The sequence below is a fragment of the Leptodactylus fuscus genome, chromosome 5, assembly GCF_031893055.1.
Source record: "Leptodactylus fuscus isolate aLepFus1 chromosome 5, aLepFus1.hap2, whole genome shotgun sequence".
Classification (NCBI taxonomy): Eukaryota; Metazoa; Chordata; class Amphibia; order Anura; family Leptodactylidae; genus Leptodactylus; species Leptodactylus fuscus.
The window spans coordinates 34,713,878-34,737,599 of record NC_134269.1 but is presented as its reverse complement, the minus strand read 5'-3'; the positions used below and the strand labels follow the sequence as shown (position 1 = coordinate 34,737,599).

General features: G+C 44.2%; 2 protein-coding genes across 2 annotated transcripts in view; one reads left to right on the top strand and one right to left on the bottom strand.

Annotated features, from left to right (window-relative positions):
• The window catches only part of LOC142202649 (caspase-7-like), a 436,926-nt gene that overhangs the window by 324,165 nt on the left and 89,039 nt on the right, over nucleotides 1–23,722 (top strand). The window lies entirely within an intron of this gene.
• The window catches only part of LOC142204804 (indoleamine 2,3-dioxygenase 2-like), a 36,284-nt gene continuing 22,113 nt past the window's right edge, over nucleotides 9,552–23,722 (bottom strand). The window contains exons 9-10 of the mRNA XM_075276128.1: nucleotides 10,672–10,820; nucleotides 9,552–10,120 (exon numbers count right to left, since the gene is read on the bottom strand). Of these exons, the coding sequence (XP_075132229.1) occupies nucleotides 9,759–10,120; nucleotides 10,672–10,820 (511 nt within the window). The 3' untranslated portion in view covers nucleotides 9,552–9,758. The remainder of the gene's footprint in view (nucleotides 10,121–10,671; nucleotides 10,821–23,722) is intronic.

The following is a 23,722-nucleotide window of genomic DNA, read 5'->3' as shown; positions in this document are numbered from 1 at the left end:
CAAATGGTCATGTCACCGAGTCTAATCAACAGGTATGTATGATTAGAAACATTGGATATAAACAGACAGAAGTCATTAAGATGAGAAAATCATTGAGTATAGAAGAACCAGTAGACTCAGACTAAGGGATTCTCTCCAGAGTCAGTTGTTTAAATATTCTCGACTGTCTTTGGAGTATGGCTCCTTCTACAAGAGAGAGGGAGGTGAGAGAAGGGGTTGCGTAAGGGGGAGTGACAATAGTGTAACCCGAAAAAAAGTAGCCACAACTATAATATGGGCGGAATGAAGAAACGGGGGGGGGGGAGAGGAGAGGAAGGAAGGAGAAAGCGTATGGAAGAGAGGGGGGGAGGGGAAGGAGGCAGGAAGAGTGGGGGGGGAGGTGTAGGAGTGGGGAGGGGGAATGGGGGAGCGGGGGAAGAGAGAGAGGTGAAGCAGAAAATCAAGAGGAAGCAAAGTGGTGGGATGAGGGAAGAAAGCAAAAAGACGAGGGGGTATATTAGTAAAGGGAAGATAATCAGGGACATGGGGAGAAGAGCTGAGTGGGGTTGCAAAGAGGCAGAGCAGCAAACCGCCATCTGCAGATCCAGGCAAGGGGTGGAGGGATGAGGTGATAAGGTAGCCAGAAGCGACTACTGAGAGTCTAGATACTTAAGCAAAGGTGTCCAAGTCTTCAGGTAGGATTCGTAGTTCCTTCTTGATTTGTGCAGTAGCGCTTCAAAACGTGAGATTTCTCGTACTTTTTCCCACCAGAGTGATATGGGAGGGGAGGATACCTGAAGCCAGAATCTAGGTATGAGGGATTTAGCGGCCAAGAGAAGGAAGTTGGCCAAGATGTCTTTATGCGGTTTAAAAGAGGGGGAAGGGAGTGAGAGAAAGATTGTTGGGGGCGACAGAGTAATCTGCCGTTTGAGAATATTTCTCATGTGGTTTTGGATGGATATCCAATAGTCTTTGATCAGGGGGCAAGTCCACCAGATGTGAAGATATGTGCCGGATTCTGATTTGCATCACCAGCATATATCAGAGGGGGACAGTTTTTTCTGGAACAGCCAATCAGGCGTACGGTACCATCGTGACAAGAGTTTAAAATGGCACTCTTGAAGACGGATACATGGTGAGGGGCCATGGGATTGTCTAAGGGTACACTGTACTTCCTCCTCAGTAAGAGAAATGCCCAGGTCAATCTCCCAGCTGGTGAGGAAGGTCGGTTTAGAGGGGCTAAGTGGGGTGACGTAACGATGCAGGAGAATCGAGGTTTTCCTCAGCATTTTCGTTTTGGAGAGAATGGCCTTTTCAAACAGGGTGTGAGATGTACGAACTCTCATGACGGAGTTAAATTTATTAATGAGAGAACGAACGCGCTCTAGTAGCAAGAAGGAGAGTTTCTTTTCGGAAAGGTGAGACGCGCATTTTTCCCAGGATAAGGTTTGTTCGTTCGAGGCAATATCCGCCAACGTTATGTCCATCAGGAGCGTCCAGAGACTGTCATCTTCTGTAATATCCAACTTCAGGAGGTTGGGTAGCAGACCTACAGGAAGTAATGGAGAAGGGGATGGTGCTAGCGACTGAGACAGAGTCCTCCACGTTTCGATCGCGCCGCGCAAGATCAGGGAACTATGCGCAGCAGTCCGGGGCCTAGTCGGTGGGATCCATAAAGTGGCTAAGGTGGTTCTGTTCGACTCTAGGGTCGTGGGTTGCAGTGGGAAGAGGAGGTTAGACCACCATCCTAGTTGGATGGCGGCGTAATAACAAGAAAGGTCAGGAAGACCGATGCCTCCCGCAGATTTAGGTTTTGTGAGAAGGGACCAGGATAGCCTTGGTGTCTTCCCTCTCCAAATGAATCTAGTAAAAAGGCGTGAAGCATCGCAAAAAACTGTATGGGGATGTGGATTGGGAGCATGAACATCTTATAAAGGATTTTGGGGACTATATAGGTTTGGATTAGGTTTTTCCTCCCAAACCATGATAAGGGGAGGTGAGCATAATCTTTAAAATCCTTTTCTATCTCTTGGAGAAGGGGCGGAAAATTTAGACGGTACAAATCGTCTAAGTTGGTCGTTAAATATATGCCAAGGTATTTAATGGACGAGGAAGCCCAGTGATAGGGGGTGGTGGTTTGTAATTCTGATTTGAGACGGGGAGAAAGATTAAAAGCCAAAACCTCAGATTTCGTAAGGTTCGCCTTGTAGCGAGAAAGGACGCCAAATCTGAGCAAGAGGTCAGTCAAGTGCGGGAGGCCAGTTGCGGGATTGGAGATGATAAATAAGACGTCATCCGCAAACGCAGTAACTTTAAAAGAGTGTCCACGCACTGAGATCCCATGTATCAGAGTGTTTTGACGAACCGCCTGGAGAAGGGTCTCAAGGACTAGAATGAAGAGGGAGGGGGAAAGAGGGCATCCTTGGCGAGTGCCGTTTGAGATATAGAAAGTATCAGAAAGGATGCCATTAATTTTTAATTTAGCGTGGGACCTAGCATACATCGAAAAGACGGCTGAAATGAAGGCTGTAGGGAAACCAAATTTGACTAAGGTGGATCGCATAAAATCCCAATCGACACGATCAAACGCCTTCTCGGCGTCTACACTTAGGAGAATGAGGGGGGTCTTAGAGTTTTTGACTTTCTCAAGTAGGGGGAGCAATTTAGCCGTGTTGTCCTTGCCTTCCCTGCCAGAGACGAAACCAGCCTGGTCATCCTGAACAAGAGAAGGGAGGAATGGGCGTAGGCGAAGGGCCAATAATTTTGCCCAGATTTTCAGGTCGACGTTCAAAAGTGATATAGGGCGGTAGCTTCCACACTGTAACGGGTCCTTCCCTTCTTTGGGGATAAGGGTGATGTATGCTTCTTGTGCCTGAGTGTGGAGGGTACCTCCATCAAACAATTTGTTGCAAACACGGGAGAATTGGGGGGATAGTATATTAATAAACTTTTTGTAATAGGCTAAAGGGAATCCATCAGGACCAGGACTTTTGCCGGTAGGGAAGCTATGGATCACAGAATTCAGTTCACTAATCGTAACTGGCGCTACCAAGGATTCTACGTCTGAGGGAGAAAGGGAAGGTAAGTTCAGGGAAGCCAGGAAGGCACTAGTCAGTGCATTCTTAGTCGAGTCAGATACTGTGGAGGGGGAGTCACGTAAATTGTAAAGAGCTGAATAGAAATGGACAAAAGACGACGCTATATCTGGGGTCGAGGTCACACGTGATCCAGTCGGGGATTTAACCGCCGAGATGAACGATTTGGACTTAGACTTTTTGATTAAGGAAGACATGAGTTTACTACCCCTATCTCCGTGGGCATAAAGAAGCGAACGAAAATTAAGGAACTGTTTTGAGTTTCTAATGTTTAGTAGATCTTTAAGTTTTTCTCTCAGGGCTACTAAGGGTTGAAGAGATTGTGCTGCTAGCGTTCGTTTGTGAGCCCTTTCTAACTCTGCAATCTGGGTAAGGATAGAGTCTAACTCTCTTTGTCTCTCTCTCTTACGAGCCGACGCTAGTTTGATAAATGTGCCGCGAATATAAGCTTTATGCGCCTCCCACACAATCGTGGGACATATGTCTGGTGTCGAGTTCAGCTCAAAATACTCAGAGAGCGTTTGAGTTAGTTCCTCGAGGAGGGGTGCATCTTCAAGAAGGGACTCGTTCAGGATCCAAGTCCACTGTTTGCGGGGAATATCACGGAAGGCAACAGAGACTGATACTGGGGCATGGTCTGAGATAGAAATCTGCCCAATGGAGGAAGAGGTAACATGGGGAAGGAGGTCCGTTGAAACAAAAATGTAGTCAAGGCGATGATAAGATGCTTTGGGATGGGAGTAAAAAGTATAATCCTTTGTTCCTGGGTGCAGAGAGCGCCAAACATCAATCAAATTGACACTTTGCAGCGCTTGGGACAATCGCCTGAGAAGACGTTGCGAGAAAGGAGAAACATTGGAGGTAGAGTCAAGGAGGGGGTTAATGGCAATGTTAAAATCGCCACCTACTATCAGATGGCCCTCTCGAAACGTGGAGAGGGTCTCCAAGGTATCTATAAGCCAAGAAGCTTGTTTCTTATTGGGAGCATAAATGGACGCGAATGTGAAAGTATCGGATGCTAGAAGTCCTTTAATAAAAATAGCTCTCCCCTCTGGGTCAAAGTAGACGGCAGATAGTCGGAAAGGGACATCACGATGTATCAAGATGGACACACCTTTAGAGGAATTTTGTGGACTAGTGGAATGAAAAGATTGATTGAAAAATTTGGTAGGGAGTTTAGGTACTTTATCGGTCTTAAAGTGAGTCTCCTGCAAGAAGACAATGGAGGCCTTTAGTTTCTTTAACAGTAGGAAGATGTGGTGTCTTTTTTGAGGGGAATTGAGCCCCTTAACGTTAAAAGAGGTGCAAGAAATCTGAGCGCCTTGAGGGGTACCCATGGTAAAGGCGACTGAAGTCAATGGGGGGGGCTAGGAAGGGGGGTGTATAAGGTAAGGAACTTGCGCTGGATCTGCAGGGCATGATTTAATTTTTTACTCAACAGTCAGGGTCATTTCTAGAGCGCTCAGCCCCAGCAGTACAATGTCACACTATGGTATCGTGTACAAAAAGATACTGCAATGGTCTTGTACAGGGGACCTTATGCTGAATGTCTAAATTGTACAAAAGTCTGCATTGCATGATGTCTGTGATCTGTAACCTGCTGACCACTGGACCAATACCCAAAAGATCTAACTCAAAAAACAACTTCCTAATGTAGGCTAAGGCAAATCCAAAAACAACATGAACAAATCCAAATGCCCAGGGTTTCCCAATGCCACAGGAACTACATTCTAATGGAATTCCTTCGTGGTCACAGACAAGCGTGTGGCAATGTCTGAATGCCAGACTGTTTTTCCCTTACTGTAAACCAAGGATCGCAGCTCTGAAGTCCGGCTTCCCTGGGCAATGTAAGTCATGTAGTAACAAAGACAGGATATGTTTGAAGCTTTGCCTTGTTTTTAGATTTACAAGATCCTTGCGTGTCATTGAATTTCCCCAACATATCTATGTATGGAAGAAAACAAGAGAGGTGGACGCGGGATCTAGAATACATCTGACAACAATACACATAAGATGAGGCATCAATCTCCTCCATTCAGTCTGTGCAGAGGCAAAGTCTATGGACCCTCTTGTTTTTTTGGACTTATATGGACTTTCCTGTCCAGCGGTTCCCAGGTCATTAGAATTGTATGTTATACATGCGTGTAACCTTAACAATGTGTACTGTGCCTTAAGTTTAAAACCCAATAAAATTCTTGAAATAGATGAATCAGATAACTCATAAATACCAGAGAGAAGCTGGCCGGACATACTAGGGCTGTAGTCACACTACGATGGATAAACCAGCAATAGAAGAAGTGGCTGTTTTTCGACAGCTGTTTTGCATGGAGCACATGGGTTCAGTGATCCCCTATAGACTTGGGTGTATCGAGGCATATGTGAAAAACAACCAAATACCATTGGACAGCCACTTCAGTAAGGAGTTGCACCAGGACTGGAGGATGGAACAGCTGTAGAGTTTCTAAGGAATTGGTGCCAGACATTGGAATCAGAACCACAGCATACTTGGAACCGATGAAGAACGCCAGGCTGTTTATATCAAAGAAGCAACGGAAGGCAAAAGTATCGCAACCCAGGATCGAACCGGAATACAAAGGAGAACGTCAAAGGATCCACCAGTGGACTAAGGCTTTGGTACAATAATAGGCCGAAAGGTGCAGCAGAAGACAACCCTGTATGAATCTGACTTAAGAGCCATTCCCCATTATCACCAAGCCTATAATGGTCCCATTGTATCCTCACACTGTCTGAAGACTGAAAACTTATTCCTGTAATTGCATCTTAAACATATTAATAAATATTTATCACGAGAGGGTTTCAGTACCAATATAGAGGATAATACTGTAAGCATTGAAACTGAGACGGAGGGAAAGGCTGTTTGGATAATGTTGAGTTTTACCACCTGGCCAACCAATGTTCTCTCTATGACCACTGTACTGTATTTGCTGGCTCCTATAGGTTCCTATAGGGTGTACTGGCTCTTTAAGAAAGTCTAAACACTTGTAATAGACTCCTAGACAGTATCCCGTACCTGCGGGTTACTTAGGGCAGCTCCCCTACAAGTAATTCTCTGTTATCTAACCTTGGATCTGTGCCGCCAGCCCTGACCTCTGCCTGGATCCACGTAGGATTACAATCTGCCTTTCATAGTTCAGATTTGCTCCTTTGCTTCCCATTTAACCTCGGTATTGGACATTATGGACCCGAGAACAAAACATGGCGAACCATTTATGGACCTTGGATTTGAGGAACCCAGTAGTCATGTGACCAGGAGAACTTGAGGAGTTGTATGGCTGGAACGCCCTAGTTTCTCGGTCTATTTGGTCGGCTTTGTACATAAACTGTGTTTTTAATTTCTTAAAAAACATGTTTGTTATTTTTGTAGTAATCCCTCTGGGAATCCTATAACCTTGACATGTTCATGATGATTTATCCCGCACAACATCCAGTCTGAGGAAACCAAGCATAGCCTAAAGCCACAAGACAACTCTGCCACACTGAGACATGCCATTCATACTTTCCGGAAAGACGCAAGTCAACATGAGCGCATTTCATGATCACTTCCACATGGTGACATTCACTATAGACCGGCTATACTGACCCGGGAATGATGTGCACAGATGCAATGATAATTGCAGTTATTTCCTCTAAAACACCCCCGTTTATGGGAATGAGACATTCCATCGCTCAACTATTATTAGTGCAAGCACCTTAAACTTCACCAATATCCGGGAACGGGAGAAAAATATCTATCAAAATCCCATGGGACGGAAATAGCTGCAGGTTACACCAAGTATATAAACGCCAAGTCTGAGAAATGATGTTTATAGACGGAGGTGTAAACTTAGGACATGTATATAAGAAGTGTCAGGAGGACATTAAGTGCCATTTATAATCCAAGACGATCCAAACTGTTGATCTCTGTGAAATGTCACCTCGTGTGTCCGGGCTCGGTATCCGAGACTGGAAACTGACAGTATAAGCAAGTCCCAGCGATACAAGATTACAGGGCTAGGAATGTAATACAAGGAGCAGAATAACATCCCAAAATATTATTCCCAGTGACCACGGCAAAAACATTTCTAATGTTACCCTGGTGTGTCATTACAGGGTGCGGCCTAAATCAATAGCATTGAATGGTGATAGTAATAGGGGAGGGGCTGTGACAACCTCTGGACTAAATAGATGTCCCTGAGTCATGGGTACAATTGCAGAAGGATAATCTAACAAGGGATATGGAAGGGGTTGGTGCATGTCTCCATTTTGTAATGATCCAATGCTGCAATTGGTCAATTGCTTTGGGTCTGACAATGGACGAGGTCACGGCCAGCTATAAACTTACCCAACAGGGAACTGCAGGAGAAATTTAGTTGATGTCCATGGTCAAAGGGTCCACCAGAGCAGCTCTTTGCCTTAGCTCATCTTAAGTGATACCCCTCCCCGATCACACCCAGTATCCCTGAATCACCCATCAAAATAAGACACACAGTAAAGTTGGTCTGGTCCGCCTCTCTCCAGGGGTCCCACATCAATCCCATAGTCTTCCTCTATGGTACGTAAACCCTTGAATCTACTTACTTCTCATGCCCGCACATTAGCCTGCAGCCAATGTCACTACTGAACTGATGTCAGTGTCATATCATTGCTACTATGTGATCTTGGTTATTTCTTTTCATGTTGGATCAACTGATATTATATGGTCTTATACTCCAAGTAATTGCAAAGAAACAACATGTTCAGCTCTCTGCTGGAATATGTAATAAGTCTGTCCCCCAGGGCTCAGTTTATCCTTTGTTATACCAGGGAGACACTGTGGGAGCAGGCCGGGAACATTCTCTGGACCTCCGGCTACAATCCAAGTGCTCCTACTTTACCAACTGTGCAGACAACGTGTCTACAGTCTCCATATTAATTTATATGTTCACTCTATAAATACATATATGTCCTATCAAGCCAGTGCATATCTATAGGGGGGCAGAGCTGGTGACTGAATCCTTCATATGAGACTAGTGCTACATGTAACACCTCATGGTTGGGGGCCCAACTGCAAATTTTGAGAAATAGAAATCCCATCAATATTTGTGAATTTTACCCTTTGGAGGAGGAGGAGTCCTAAAATCATCATCCAGTCTGTCTGGTATTACATGAGGAGACAAAAGGATTGGAACAAGCCTCCATCCACAGAAGATCTGTGCTTAGTTCTCCAAGATGGCAGGAACAACCTCCCTGGCGAGTTCCTTCAAAAACTGTCTGCAAGTACCGGGAAGTAGTGATAGAAGGCAAAGGTCACGTCATATATTGATGGGATTTACATTTCTCTTTTCTTCATTCACTTCATTTTGATATTTGACATAAGCAACGTTATTTGGGGTTGTGCCCGCTACTGCTCCTCGGCTCCTATGGATACGCGTGGTACTGATTTTAGTTTATCTAATTCAGTAAAACCAGTTTAGGGCGGGTTCACACCTGCGCCCGATCTCCGCTTTGCAGGTTTCCGTCTTCTGCCCCGAGAAACTGGACAGGAGACAGAAACCGGCGGTCAGTTTTCAAACCCATTCATTTGACAGGGTTTGCAAGGTGTCCGCCCGTGAGCGTCTTCTGCCTCTCCGCGGGAAAACCAGTTTTTTTTAACCGGACACAAAGTCGGACATGCAGGATTTTGTGTCCAGTTAAAAAAAAATATTGGTTTCGCCACGGAGATCAGAAGACGCCCACAGGCGGACACTGACTGCCGGTTTCCCTCTCCTGTCTATTTTCTCGGGCAGAAGACGGAAACCCACAAAGCGGAAACCGGGCGCAGGTGTGAACCCGCTCTTAAAGGGAACCTGTCAGATGGTTTCTCCACCACGCACTGACCCCATCATGTACAGGATGAGGTACTTACCTTTCCATTGTTGCCCCTCTGTAATCTTTTTATTGCAGAAAAGTCAAGTTATAAAAGTGTGAAAGCATAAAAAGTCACATATAAATTACCATAAGTAGTCATGGGGGCGGGGAGCAACTTTAGTCTAGTCCAAATCCCGCATCCTGGGTACGACTGACATCGCCCTCCTAGTCCCCTCACTCCCTGATATCACAAGGGGCACCAATGGGAAGGGAATTGCTTTACCCTGCACATAATGGGACTCGTTTATGGTGGAAAAACCACTTGATGGACCTCCTTAATCCCAAATCCTGGAGTTTGTTCTACCAAATATCCATTATCTGACCTATCTATCCATTATCTGTGTTTCAGATCACAATATTATCAGCCCTTTGCCTTCTGTCACTCACCAATAGCCCTCCATGGCACCCATGGCCTAGAGATGCCCCATAAATGACTTTTCTTTATATCTACATCTTGGTATACATATAAGAAACTTGAAATCGATAAAAATCAAGTGTTAAAATGCAAGCAAATAATAAAAATAATAACCCAAAAGAAAGTCAATTTAATATATTACATGGATTATTGTAAGACTGATAATTGAATGGGCACATTATATGATAGGCTTCATTGGAATAAGGACACATGTGAAGGTCCATTTATAGAGATGATGAACACCAAGGGAATGTTCAGAGGGAGGAATTTGGTGCTGATTTGGAGGCAGATATCTATATATATTAGCACAAGGTGTGATGGAAAACAGGTGCACCATGGTTTGTGGTCATGGTTATACAGAAGAATCATGGTGGAGAAGGACATCAATGGTCGCCTGGAGTACTGTGCCTCAGCATTCCCTCCTTGGAGGTGTCACGGACACTCTTTAAGAAGGTCATGACTTGTGACCCACCAGTACCCCTCTCCTGCTGCTCTTGTCCCAGATTCTCCTGGTTCTTCTTCATCCTGGCCCGGGCACCAGCTGCATTGACATATTTAGAGACGATGCGGATATGGAGGGAGCGGAGCTCGGTGAGGGCAGAGATGCACTGGTTGAAGGTTGTCAGGAGAGCTGGATCCTCAGATTTGACCACGTACTCAGACAGACTGGGGGCCTCTTTAACCCAATTGATGAATTTATTGTGGGCTGGAGGCATGTAGCTGCGCATCTTCAGGAGAAAATCCGCTGTGTGAACAACCAAAATCAGTACAATGCCCTACTTAGATTCGATTTTATAAGAAGGTCTGTGGGATTCCACAGGTAACCGCTTTTTGAGCAGATAGGGTCACTATTTTTCAGGTCCCCAAGAGGACACATAATGCGGAAACCTGTACGCTAGTGTAAACCTAGCATTACATATATTTAATTTACGCCAGATTTCATACCCCGGTCACCCCCCCCCCCAACCTTTTTAAAAGTGGCGCAAAAATGAAAAAAGTTGCAATTATTTGTGCAAAAATTCTATTTACGCAAAACATTGTGAACCTAAGAAAACTTGCATACAAGGCATAATAAATCTGGGCCATTGTATTTATGTTCTGAGATGACTGTGACTACCTCTGTGACCCCTATAACTAAACCATTTCCCCCCACCACCCCCCAAGAAGCTGTAGTGCTGGAAACCAGCCATCTGTACCACATTTATAGCTATTTATACTATTTCAGCTATACTTCCCGGAGATCCCTTTTCATCCTATATAGGATTGCTCGGGCCCATTGTTTGCCCCCTCACTTACCACTCTCAGGTCGGTGTTGAACTCCCAGCAGTTCATCAAACGCATGGTACACCGAGCTCTGAGCAGCACTGCCCCCTGAGAAAAAGAGGGGTTCGTCTGATACACCTTCATACAGCAGACCTTCTGGCATGTTTGGGTTATTCTTCCAACTACAAGTAGAAAAAAAAACAACACAATGACTTAGGTTGAGAGCTTAGAGGTCAATGTCCTGAACCCTGGCAAAGTGTATGTGAACTTTGTGCTGGTCACAGTTATATCCTGTACCCAGTGTTGGTCAAGGGTGCTTAGGGCCCACCAACCATTAAATTCATTCTAGGGGCCCATGGTGCCAGATGTGCTGCGACAGATGTATGAAGTCTGGCATTGACATAACTATTGCCAGTCTGCATAGCCCCTCTGCTGGCAGTGGTCGTGCTTCATTTATGAGAAGACATACACCGCCATATGGGATAAGTAGGCCAGCTCATAAGTGCCAGCCTGCCCCCAGACCACTCCAACCATGACCCCTTTTTGCAGATGTGGAGAAGGAATCTCAGAAGCAGAAAAGTTGCAATTTTTTGCACAAACCAGAAAACCGCTCCAATGTGGGGCAATCCAAGACTGCCTATACCAATACTTAAAAATTCAGAGTATACACCGAGTAGACTAGGCACCCTGACGTCAGTATGGATGGATCACCATTACTGCAGGTTCTATGGACAACACAGAAATATATTTAGGTGGAAAACGTCCTTATCTCCAATTCTCAGCATTCTCCTATGCATAGTAAATTCCTTGTAAATGCTATGTCTTACTCACTGACCCTTGTCTTCATGTCATCCATAGTAAATACGTTTCACAATCGGTACACACGTTCAACTCTAACTGGGAATGAACCCAGCCATGTCCATTCTCTAGTTATCTGCTAATCTGACGGCATCTGAGGTCTGTTTTCTAGGAACAAATACCCCAAACTAAAGCAAAAAAACAGAACTATTCTGGGAACCCGAGGACAGCGCTGAACATCTGCATTACATTCACACTGCCGGCTCTAACAGGGCTTGCTATTCATTCTGGCCTTCTACATTCCTATGGTGTTTCTTTTGAGGTTACATTTTTTAGGTCCCCTGGGAATATTTAGGAAGTTTCTAAAAATAATCTTATTTTCCGGGGAGCATGAGAATTGGAGGAGGTAGCTAAAATTATCTTGACAAAGTCTAAAAATGGAAGCCAGGGGCAAAAAAACAGGAAGAAGAAATGGAAAGGGAGTCGGACCGGATTATACAGGGATAAGAATCAGAATGAGAATCAGATCCATATAGGACAGGTAATATAGGACATAGGACGGTCATATGGGACAAGCAGGGGCGTACCTACCGTAGAGGCAGCGGACGTGGCTGCCACAGGGCCCGGGCCATTAGGGGGCCGGTGACAGCCACTACTGCTGCGGGGTTATTTATTTATTTTTTTAATAGGCCGTTACGGGCCCTATTTACTTGTCGATCCTGGCTGGGCCGGGATCGGCAAGTGACACCGCGGGCCCCACAAATTCTTTGCAGACCCCCGATTATAATGATCCGCGGATGGGGAGTGGTAAGGAAACATAAAAAATACTGTTACTTACCTCTCCACGATCCTGCCAGGCCTCCTTCATACTTGTCTGACGTCTCTGACGTCACATGAACCCGGCCTGCTTCCCGGGTCATGTGACGTCCGACGTCATTAAAGAAGGACAAGAGCGGCGGCCCGACAGCATAGAAGCCGGGAGACAAGGTAAGCAACTGTTATTTTTAATGTTTTTATTCCCATGGGTCTCCGATTATTATACTCTGGGGTCTGAAAAGACCCCAGAGTATAATAATTGTTTATTGGGTGTCCACAGTGGGACATAATACTGTGTGCAGGGCCACTATGGGGGATAATACTGTGTGCAGGGACCACTATGGGACATAATACTGTGTGCAGGGGCCACTATTGGGGATAATACTGTGTGCAGGGGACACTAAGGGACATAATATTGTGTGCAGGAGCCACTATGGGGTTAATACTGTGTGCAGGGGCCACTATGGGGGATAATACTGTGTGGAGGGGCCACTAATGAACATAATACTGTGTGCAGGGCTTACTAAGGGACATAATAGAGTGTGGAGGAGGGGATCGGTCGAGGTCTTCGGCGTCGGTTGGGGGGGGGGGGGCCATGTCAAAAGTTCGCCACGGGGCCCCGCCATTCCTAGTTACGCCACTGGGGACAAGTGATATAGGACAGCCATATACGACAGATAATATAGGATATAGGACTACGCGTCTTCTTCCGGAGCTGGGTTCAAACTTCTAGGCCTCGGGCAGAGCTGACTGCAGATGCCCACAGGCCACAAGAAAATGGCCGCAGAGAGGCCGTTCCTGAAGAAGATGGAGGCAGCGCTGGAGATTCCTCTTGCAGCATTGGGGACGCCCCCAGTGCTGCGAGAGAACTAATTTGCATACAGACGAAAACCGGGATTTCTACCGAACGGCGGCGTGGAGAAGACTTCTAAAGGTAGGAGAAGAATAGCCTTTCTTAAGGCTATTCCTCTGTGTGATCGAGAAAAAATGAGTTTATAATGATAGAATCCCTTTAAATCAGATTTTTTTTTTTTTAGAAATGCAATGCATACATTGTAAAACCGGGCTCTTTTAACACATTAGTGGGCCAGTGCAAAAGTGCCCCCCCTCTACTTTTCTTTCACCACTGTCCTAACTTGATAGAAAAAGGACATGTACATTTTTTAAGGTGTCCCATACCCCATCTACTGTATGTCTACATAGTAATGTCCCCTTAGAGACCCCAACACAGTACATTGGTGGGGCCAAAAAGCATAATGCCCCCTTAGTAGACCACACAGTTTAATGCTCCTTTAGCGTCCCTCCCACAGTATAATGTCTCCTTAGAGGATCGCACAGCAGTGCTGTGCCATAAAAGCAAAAAAAAAAAATGTAATACTTGTCCCCATTCGCTGGAATGGCGGCAGAGCTTCAGTACTACACAGTCTACTGAGCCTTCTGTATAGTTCCAGCATCCAAGGTGCCAATAACAGCAGAATGCTGGGGGTGCAAGTTGTTGAACCCCCACTAATCTGATATTATAACCTGTTACGTATCGTTCATCGGTAAAAAAAAAAAAAGTCTGAAAAAAAAATTTTTTTTTATTATAATCATCAAAAATTACCCCGATGTCACATCAATAAGAGAAGGAGAAAGGAAGTCATAGCATTTAGAAATCAGACTATAAAAAGCACAGAAAATTCCTCACTTCCTCCTTAAGATTGTTGAGTGATATGAAAGTGATTTAAACTAAGGATGTGAAGATGTGAAGATGTTTGTGGTGATTGGTTACACTAAGGCTCCATGCACATGACTGGGCGCACTCTGGATTATCACGGACCAGGTATATACAGTACTAATAGCCGCATACAGGTATCTGTGTATTATAATAGGTCTGTGTATTGGACAGGACGGGTCCACTCAAGCTCATTGAAAGAAATTAATGGGCCCGTGGAGGCACGAGAGGTGTCATCCATGTGCCATCCATGTTGTCCAACCGTGGACCTAGCACATGCACACGTTCATGGGCAGGTAGCCTTATGCTATAGGACTATCTACAAGTTGACAAGTGAATGTGCAGCCTGAGGTTCTTTTATTGCTCTGCTCCATTCTGATATGTTACAGGACGTGCTCTATAAATATCAGAATGGAACGAAGCATCGCAACACAAGTCGGGAGAGCCCCAGGCTACACACTAACACTAAGTTCACATTGGCGTTTGGGTTTTCGTTCTTCGAGTGCACTTGGGGAAATCTAATCCACTTAAAAAGTAGTTACCTGCGAAAACTATAGACAATAATGGGGTACGCCTATTTTCTACCCCAAAAAATACAGAGAGAGAAACGTCCTGCTTGCAGAGCATTTCTCTCTACAGTTTTCAAGTGGAATGCGGGACAGAATCCCCAAATGGACAACAAGCCCCTAGCCTAAGACTGGGTTCACCCCTGTGCCTGAATTCCGTTTGGGGTTTCTGTCCCGCATGCCACTTGAGAAATGTCCTGCAAGCAGAATTTTTTTCTCTGCAGTTTTTGGACGGAAACTCGGAAGAACCCATTCTAGTCTATGAACGAAACCCTGAACGCAGATGTAAAGCGGGCCTTAGTCTGTAGTTCATTCTATAGAAACATACGGTTACATTGTTGCTGTGATAATCCGTGTAACAAATCCTCACAAACATCTTCGCACACCGAGACGGAAATCATGTTCACAGCACTCAACTATTTTTTTTTTCAGCATATTATATTTATATTACAATAAAAGATAAGTTTTATTGAGGAAGTGAGAAATTTTTAGTGCTTTTAAAGCACAATTTCTAAATGTTATGATTTGACAGTAAACTTAGAGGCAGATATGCTGGGACCAGATTTTCTCAGGCTTCGTTCACATCTGTGCTTTTATACTGAAAGCCATGATGCTATTTTGGATCCATCATATAACAGATCCGAATGACGTCCAGAGAACCCTATTGTCATAAGTTGGACTTAAAGGGGTTGTCCAGTTTCAACCAATACATGTTATTGCTCGTACAATGAAAAGTTGTACAGTTTTCCAGTAGACTTTCCGTATGTCATTCATGTTTTTTTGTTTTTGTCTTTATCTCTGCTTACTGTCCTTTATGGTTTCCTTCTGGGGGATAAAAATCAGTCCATGGTCATGTGAGGTGCAGTCCGTGGTCATGTGATATACAGTCTATGATCATGTGATGGACAGTCTATGATTATGTTATGGGTAGTCCAGGGTCATGTGATGGACAGTCTATGGTCATATGATGGACAGTCTATGGTTATGTGATGGACAATCTATGTCATGTGATGGACAGTCCATGGTTATGTGATGGGTAGTCCAGGGTCATGTGATGGACAGTCTATGGTTATGTGATGGGTAGTCCAGGGTCATGTGATGGACAGTCTATGGTTATGTGATGGACAATCTATGTCATGTGATGGACAGTCCATGGTTATGTGATGGGTAGTCCAGGGTCATGTGATGGACAGTCTATGGTTATGTGATGGACAGTCTATGGTTATGTGATGGACAGTCTATGGTTATGTGATGGACAGACCATGGTCGTGTGATGGACAGTCTATGGTCATGTGATGGACAGACCATGGTCGTGTGATGGACAGTCTATGGTCATGTGATGGACAGACCATGGTCGTGTGATGGACAGTCTATGGTCATGTGATGGACAGACCATGGTCGTGTGATGGACAGTCTATGGTCATATGAAAGACAGTCTACAGTCATGTGATGGACAGTCTATGGACTGGTATATACTCGAGCCTATGCATTAGACCTCATACACATTGCACTGTTAGTATGCTAGCTGTGTTCTTCATGGCTAGCAAACTGACCCCATAAATATAACATGTATTTTCATGGTCCCGTTTATAGGGTCATGATTAGGGTGTTAAACCCAGGATAAGTCCTATTTCTATCCACCAGTGAATGGGCCATGGAGACACAGCAGAACACAAATGTCATCCATGTGCCATCTGTGTCATTTAATCCCAGCCTGGCTCATGTGCATGTCGCCTGTTCAGCTCTTCCAGTTCTTTAACCCACTGCCTGCATTTATAACATGACAGGTTCCCTTTAAAGTCAAGTCCGCATGTCTGACACTCCTCCACGCTCACCCTAGATGTCTAATGGGAATTTTCCTTTAGGAAACTGTGGTTATATAATGAATGTTCTGTATTTTTCCAGCCACCAAACTGGTATTTTTCCAGGATAACTTTATATATTTTTAATAATACAACAACAATTAAGTTCTTCCACCGGCATTGATTGAGACTGAAAAACATGAAGGATTTCTTACACCATCAACAATATACAGTGAAATGTCTCCAGCAGACCACCACTTTGTCAAGACCACCCCATTATCCAGATCAGATTTGCTGTGACAGATTTTCAGATCCACGGGACAACACGGTGGCTCAGTGGTTAGCACTGCAGCCTTGCAGCGCTGGAGTCCTGGGTTCGAATCCCACCAGGAACAACATCTGCAAGGAGTTTGTATGTTCTCCCCGTGTTTGTGTGGATTTCCTCCAATTCTACAAAGACATACTGATGCCGAAAATTGCCCAGTGTAAACTAGCAGAAAGCCTACCCTTTATACTGGCTAGTGCACTGGGCGGTTTTGCAAAAAACGAGACTCGTGGCAAGTATGTACAATGGAATTAATAGAAGGAAATAGCAGGAGATCATTAGAATCATATACAAAGTATGTGCTCTGCTATTACACAGGTAAGTACTGGGCAGACTGTCTGGAGCAATGCAGTATATTTATCAGTATATATCTTTACATAACTAATGGAAGACATTTCACAAGCAAACAGAGGTATGTTTGGGACAAATAAAGGGACTGCTCCTTGATACAGGGGATGGTTGAAGGTTACGCAATGTGGATTTAGGTGTGTCGCCCAATCCGGATTCCTGCGCTAGCCCTTCATAAAATGGGGATTGAGGAACCAAGATAGAATATCTTGAGTAGCTAGAGACTGAGGCCCGGGTTCACATCCGCTTGGGGACCCCTGAACGGAAACCTATCAACATAAAAAAGCGATTACCAAAGTAAACCTGTAATGTCCCGGTACTGCTCGTTCCATTCTCTTTAATAGTCCTTGCAGACCGAGATGGTATGGACCGCAGACCCCATAGACTATAATGGGATCCACGTGGTTTCTGCACAAAAAGTGCAGAGAAAAAAGAGCAGTTTGCATATTTCATGTGGATAATGGAACGGTATGGCCCGAACGCAAATGTGAACCAGGCCTGAGATGAGGAGAACCATAGTGTTCAAACCACGTGATATGCTCATATTCCCCAGCTAGGGATGCATGCCGGAGAAAGGTCTGTGGTGGATGCTGCAGCAGGGTAATATGGCATAGCTTGCATTGTCTAGAGTTTCCCCCACATGAGCAGATTACTCAGATGGGGTTAGTACTTGGATTTTGCATAATGTGCCCTGAGAATGGCCACTATAAACATGGACACAGGAGACAACATGTGGGAGGAGAGGGAGTCTCCCTCCCCGCAACATTGCAGAGGCCCAGTGAGGATGGCTCAAGATAGTGATGAAAGTGGACTTAGGACTGATTGATTGAGAGAAAAACAAAGCTCTTCACTAGGTACAAAAAGAGCTAAGAGAATAGCCTAAGTGCCATGAGAGGGAGCTGCCTATGGCCACCCTGTAAGCAGGGACTGAGCAGCATAGTAAGGCCTGCTGACCAGGAGGATGTGGGGAGACGTAGGCTTTACTGAGAAGTGAAATAGTCTTTACTGGGATCCCATAGTGAGCTGGTTAGAGGGAAGCCCTACATTTTATAGAAATATCCAAATTACGAGAGCCACCTGAGTCACTGAGATCTTGTGATGTATGAACTGTATACATGCTTATTGTAAGGTTTCAGCAACCATATCCCGATACTGGGAGACTGTGACCTGTAGATAAGACGTACACTAAAGTAGGAATTACTGGAAATGTAATCTGTGCCTCAGTCATATACACCATGTGAAGATAGATATTGCAAAAAAAAAAAAAAAGTTTCACCTAAAGAACTTCCAGAGAATTGTGAGCGCAGAATAAGGAAGAGACGGGTAATCCTGAGAACATTGTATTCAGTAGACACAGCTGATAACCATGTATTACAGGAAAGTGGAGGTTTCATGACTTAAGATCTTAAGATCTAATTGAATGAAGGACTGAACAAAACCAGACATTGGCCTCCAGTTGTAGGCAGTCCAGCTCATTCCTGGGAACTAAAGTGCATGTTATAAACCATAACCACAACCTCTGTAACTTCTCATTAACATTCAATGAACATCTTAACCTTTCGGAATACATAACCCTTAAAAAGCAACCAACATGTTTATCTGAGTGTGGCCAAACCAGAAGAATGGGAATGCCTCATTATCCCGCATATTAGTATAAGATTAGGAGCCGTGTGCCAGAATGTAGCTGTGTTATCCAGACACGCTCGGTATGGCCAATAAATGTAATGTAAGGCTGAAGACTATAATTGTGCAGGTGAGTGGTAGGAAGGTTTAAAGGGAACCTTTCGCCTCCTCCAACAAGTCCAGCTCTTTCCATCAATTAATACAGGCTGCTCCACTGATTCTGGCACAGTTGGAATTTTTACTCTAGCCCCCACCATTCCTGAACAATCATTCCTGAACAATTTTGGTGCCTGATATACTATTTAGTCTCTGCACTATCAGGAGGGCGGTGCCAGGCAAGGGCAGAGAAGGGGGTGTGATTCTGAACTCTGCGCTGGCTGCTTCTGATTGGAGCTCTGGATCACGCCCCCTTCCTGACACCGCCCTTCTGACATTGCAGGGATTAAATAACATATCAGGCATCAAAACTACCTGCACTTGTTGCTCAGGAATGGTGAGGGCTAGAGAGAAAATTCCAACTGTGCTGGAATCAGGGGAGCAGCGACTATTAACAGATGCTAAGAACTAGACTTGGTGGACGTGGTGAAAGGAATAAGAGCATTCAACATTTCTGCTTTGCAGCGTTAAACTTCAACTATTTGCCATAGGATTGACCACACTGAATGGCTCCCCATGTACAAAGCAGGAGACTTCATATGTGGAGAGCTAGAAGCAGTTAGTAACAAGACAGGGCAACTTTAAGAGTGGAGTAGCCCAACACCATCTCAGGTGCAGGCCAATAACCAACAACAATGGGGAACTAGCCACTGGCTTCCTGACACTAGATGTTGAACAGTATGCGTCCATGCACACGACCGCATATAATTATAGAGCGAGTGTGTACAAAAAGAGAAAGACATGGCCGCACATCCCAACCTTATACATTGATCTAGTGCTTATTAGCAAATTTTAAATACTGAACATGAGGTTCTTAGTATACATATTGATCAATGTGCATAAGCCCACTAGCCACTTCACGGCGACCTCTTTATAGTGGGTCCCTACTCTACTGGGCGCGGCGCTGGTGGCAGGGGTGTCGCCGGACCGCTGGGTCGCTCGCCCTGCGGGCGCTGTGTTGCGGTTGTGGCGGTCGCTGTGCAGCGCCGCGCCGAGTAGAGTAGGGATCCACTATAAAGAGGTCGCCGTGAAGTGTCTAGTGGGCTTATGTACATTGATCAATATGTATACTAAGAACCTCATGTTCAGTATTTAAAATTTGCTAATAAGCACTAGATCAATGTATAAGGTTCGGATGTGCGGCCATGTCTTTCTCTTTTTGTACACATAATTATAGAGCGAGTCCTATTCTGCTCGGTGTTATTGGAACAGAATAGATCCAGAAGCCCCATAGGCATGAATGTATCATAGAATGCACTCCAAGTGTCATCCAACTGCACTACATGATACTTGGATACAGAATAGGTCCCTAATGTCCAGACTACAAACCATGTAAATGGTGACCCCAGGAATAAGATTGGTCTGAACAGCCATGAAGATCAGTAATGGAGACTGACTACTTCTGAAGTATGAGATCAATTACAGCAGGTGCACAACTGGCCACAGTAGTCGCTGATAACCAAGGCAGGTGGGTTCAGTTCCCAGAAAATAAGAAGACATGCAAGCAGGATACCCAAACTCAAAATATGAAGGGTTTCAAAAGTATTAGGCATGGGAGTCACCAGTGGATGGAACGGCTGTCAACTGTGGTTGTCATTGGGGCTCGTGTTGCATGCGGTGTTGTACAGTCACTTTAGAGGGATCCTGAGAGGCACATGTACTGCATGGTGGCATTTGTGGTAGTAAGAGGGCTATTGGGGCTGGCACATGAGGCACATGTGGCATGGACTCAGGAATGTTAGGACAAAAGGCAACAGGAAAACATTGTATAATACTCTGTGTATGCTCATTGTTCGCAACTGCAATTCTTTTGCTTCATTATATGGTTGGACTAAATTGGATGACATGAATGGAAGCCCGGGGGACTATAATACAGATGCTTAAGATTTCAGATCTCTATGGAAATACCCAATAAATTCTAATTGTGCAAGTAAATCAGACAGAATCAAACCAGACTCCACTCTGGAATTACAGCATAGGCAAGTCCTGGGAACTACAAGGCTTATTAGAAAACATCACGCCAGCCACTATGGGGTTAATGGATGGGATCTGGAAGCGTCCAATATTGATTATACATAGAACTTAGCTATGTTTTTTGTCTTTTGCTAACAAATTTTTGTTAGGGGTGTCCCAACGAATATGTTTTTTTTTCCCTCAAGGGTGTCCTGAGTCTAAAAATATTGGGAACACGGATTTAGAGGGTAGGTGTACTTATTTATTATTTAGAAATCCAAAGGGAAGATAACCTTTGTAATATAGTTTATCATAGAAAAATTAATGTTCCTTAACTTAGTTGCCTCCTTCGGCTATTGCTGAAATCTATAAAAAGTCACAGTTTTCTTCAATATGCAAATGAGTTCTCTTGCAGCACTGGGGGAGGGGGCCCCCAATTCTGCGAGAGAAATCTCCAGCGACACCTCTATCTTCTTCAGGAACGGCTTCTCCCTGTGGTTTCTTCCGTTCTGGGTTTCAATCTTCTAGGCCTTGGGCAGAGCTGACTGCGCATGCCCGGGCCACAAGAAAATGGCCGCTTACACATAAGATTGAAACCCAGGACGGAAGAAGACACTGGGAGAATCCGTTCCAGAAGAAGATGGAGGCGGCGCTGGAGAGTTCTCTTGCAGCATTGGGGACGCCCCCAGTGCTGCAAGAGAACTCATTTGCATACTGAAGAAAATCCAGATTTCTAGTGAACGGTGGCGCGGAGAATACATCTAAAGGTAGGAGAAGAATGGCCTTTCTTAAATCTATTCCTACATGTTAGTCAGAAAAAAATGGTATCCAATGATAGGATGCCTTTAACTTACAATATTAAAGGGAGTCTGTCACTAGAACACGACGTATTGAACTACAAGCACGGTCAGGTAGCTGGGGATCATATGAATCAAACTCTTCCTTCTTGTTCCCGTTCGCTGCCTCTGTGCTGAGATTTTAGCTATTTCCCGATATGTTAATGAGCTTTTTGGTGCAATAAGGGCATCACCATTGCTCTAAACACACCAGGAAAAGATCTTAGCAATGGAGACACTGATCTGGAACCAGAAAAATAGGATCCAGGGAGAAGAGGAGGAAGTGCAGGGTTTTTATATCTTACGTCTGTATGACTTTTCTGTGTCTAGGGTACCTTTAGGATTAGCCACCGTTACTTAATGTTTACTGAGCACTAATGAAGTGGGATGTGCACAATATACTACATCGCATTAACATTTCATTGAAGACGTTCATTCGCATTGCTTACATCTGACTAAGTGATAATGGGGAATGAGTAACCCCGAGATCTTCTGAACGTATTCCTACTATCTAAATAGAATAAGCAAGTGGCTGACCTATAATCCCTGGTTGTCCCATAAAATGAGCTGTCGATGAGTAACTGCAGTGAAAATATCCTACAATTTAGCAGGAAGTAGAGAAATTCCATGTACAGAACTATAGACAAGATAGAGGTCAGTCACAGGGACGGTAAATAGCTGGGATTCTAAGAAACAATGGAAGGAATTCTGGAGAATTTTCACAGATGAAAACTATGTTAAAAAAGATAAAGAAAGAAACATAAATAAAGAAAGAAGAATTTTCCCATTATTTCCATGTTTCTGAATAATTGTTCAATTGTCCAAAGTACAAAAAAAAAAAAAAAAAACTTGCAAAATAGAAATCCACATCTCTCATGCTGCAAGGTTGGATTAGAAGTGAGGGCATGAGGGTCAAAATCCAAAAATTTACAAAAAAATTAATAAATAAAAAATTCCTGGAGTTGCCATTTCTTCTACCAGTAAAGAGATGCATAAGGTGTCTTTTTATACAGGGTTAGATGTACTTTTTAGTTGGACCATTTTCGGGAATTTCTGATGTTTTTTCTCTCTTTATTCACATTTTTATGGGAGGTGAAATGGCGAAAAAGCATCGGTTTTGATCTTTAGATTTTTATTTTTTTTAGCTGTATGGGAAAAATATTTTATATGTTTGTAGACTGGGCGTTTTTAGGCATAGGGATGTATAATTTGTTTGTTTATTTAGTTTTATTTAGGGAAAGGTGGGTTGATTCGAAGGGATCCTATCTTTAAAAATATTTTTTTCTGAGTAACACATCAGAAGAGCCTTAAGAAAGCCTATTCTTCTACTACCTTTCGTTGTCTTCTCCACGCCGCCGTTCCGTAGGAATCCCAGTTTTTAACAGTATTGTAAGCAGCCATTTTCTCGTGGCCTGTGGGCATGCGCAGTCTGTTCTGCCCGAGGCCTGAGGCCTAGAAGTCTGAAACCTGCGCCAGAAGAAGAGGATGAAGAGGCCGTTGCTGATGAAAATGGAGGCGGCGCTACTATACAACTGTTTTGCAGTGTATGAGACTTTGGCTACATATATTCCTATGACAGGCCTTCATTAGGTTTCCAGGTGTCATAGGAATAGGACAGCCCCTGCGATCTTGCCACGTGAGAGCCGTCTGACAACAGCAAAGGTAGGGCACTGGTGGAGACAAGTCCCAAGCAATTTTTTTTTTTACTTTGGAGGAACCTTACTAAATGCTATGCCCATGATCTGAGTGAACTCAGGTCATGCGCATTATATTGTACAGCGGAGACCCAGTGGCTATAATGGCCACTCTGATATTACAGCGGATGTTGGGAAAGGGTTAACATAATCAAAGTGACTCAAAAGTTTGCTGCATATTACTCTATATCACACTATTTCTATGGACAAAAAGCATTGGGACTTGAAGTGCTTTCTTAATCTGGTGTATTTGGAGACGGAGCAGGTAAAATCTACTGCTATAAAAAAGTTTATGATGAATTGGAGACATTTTATCTTGCCATATCTAATGGATCATGAGATCCGACAACTGATGTCCCCGTTCACCCTCATTGATTGGTATCTGGTGGAGATGTTGAAGGGCACTTTAGGAAGGCTGAGGTTGACCTAAGGCTGGCAGGATTAAGGGGTTTG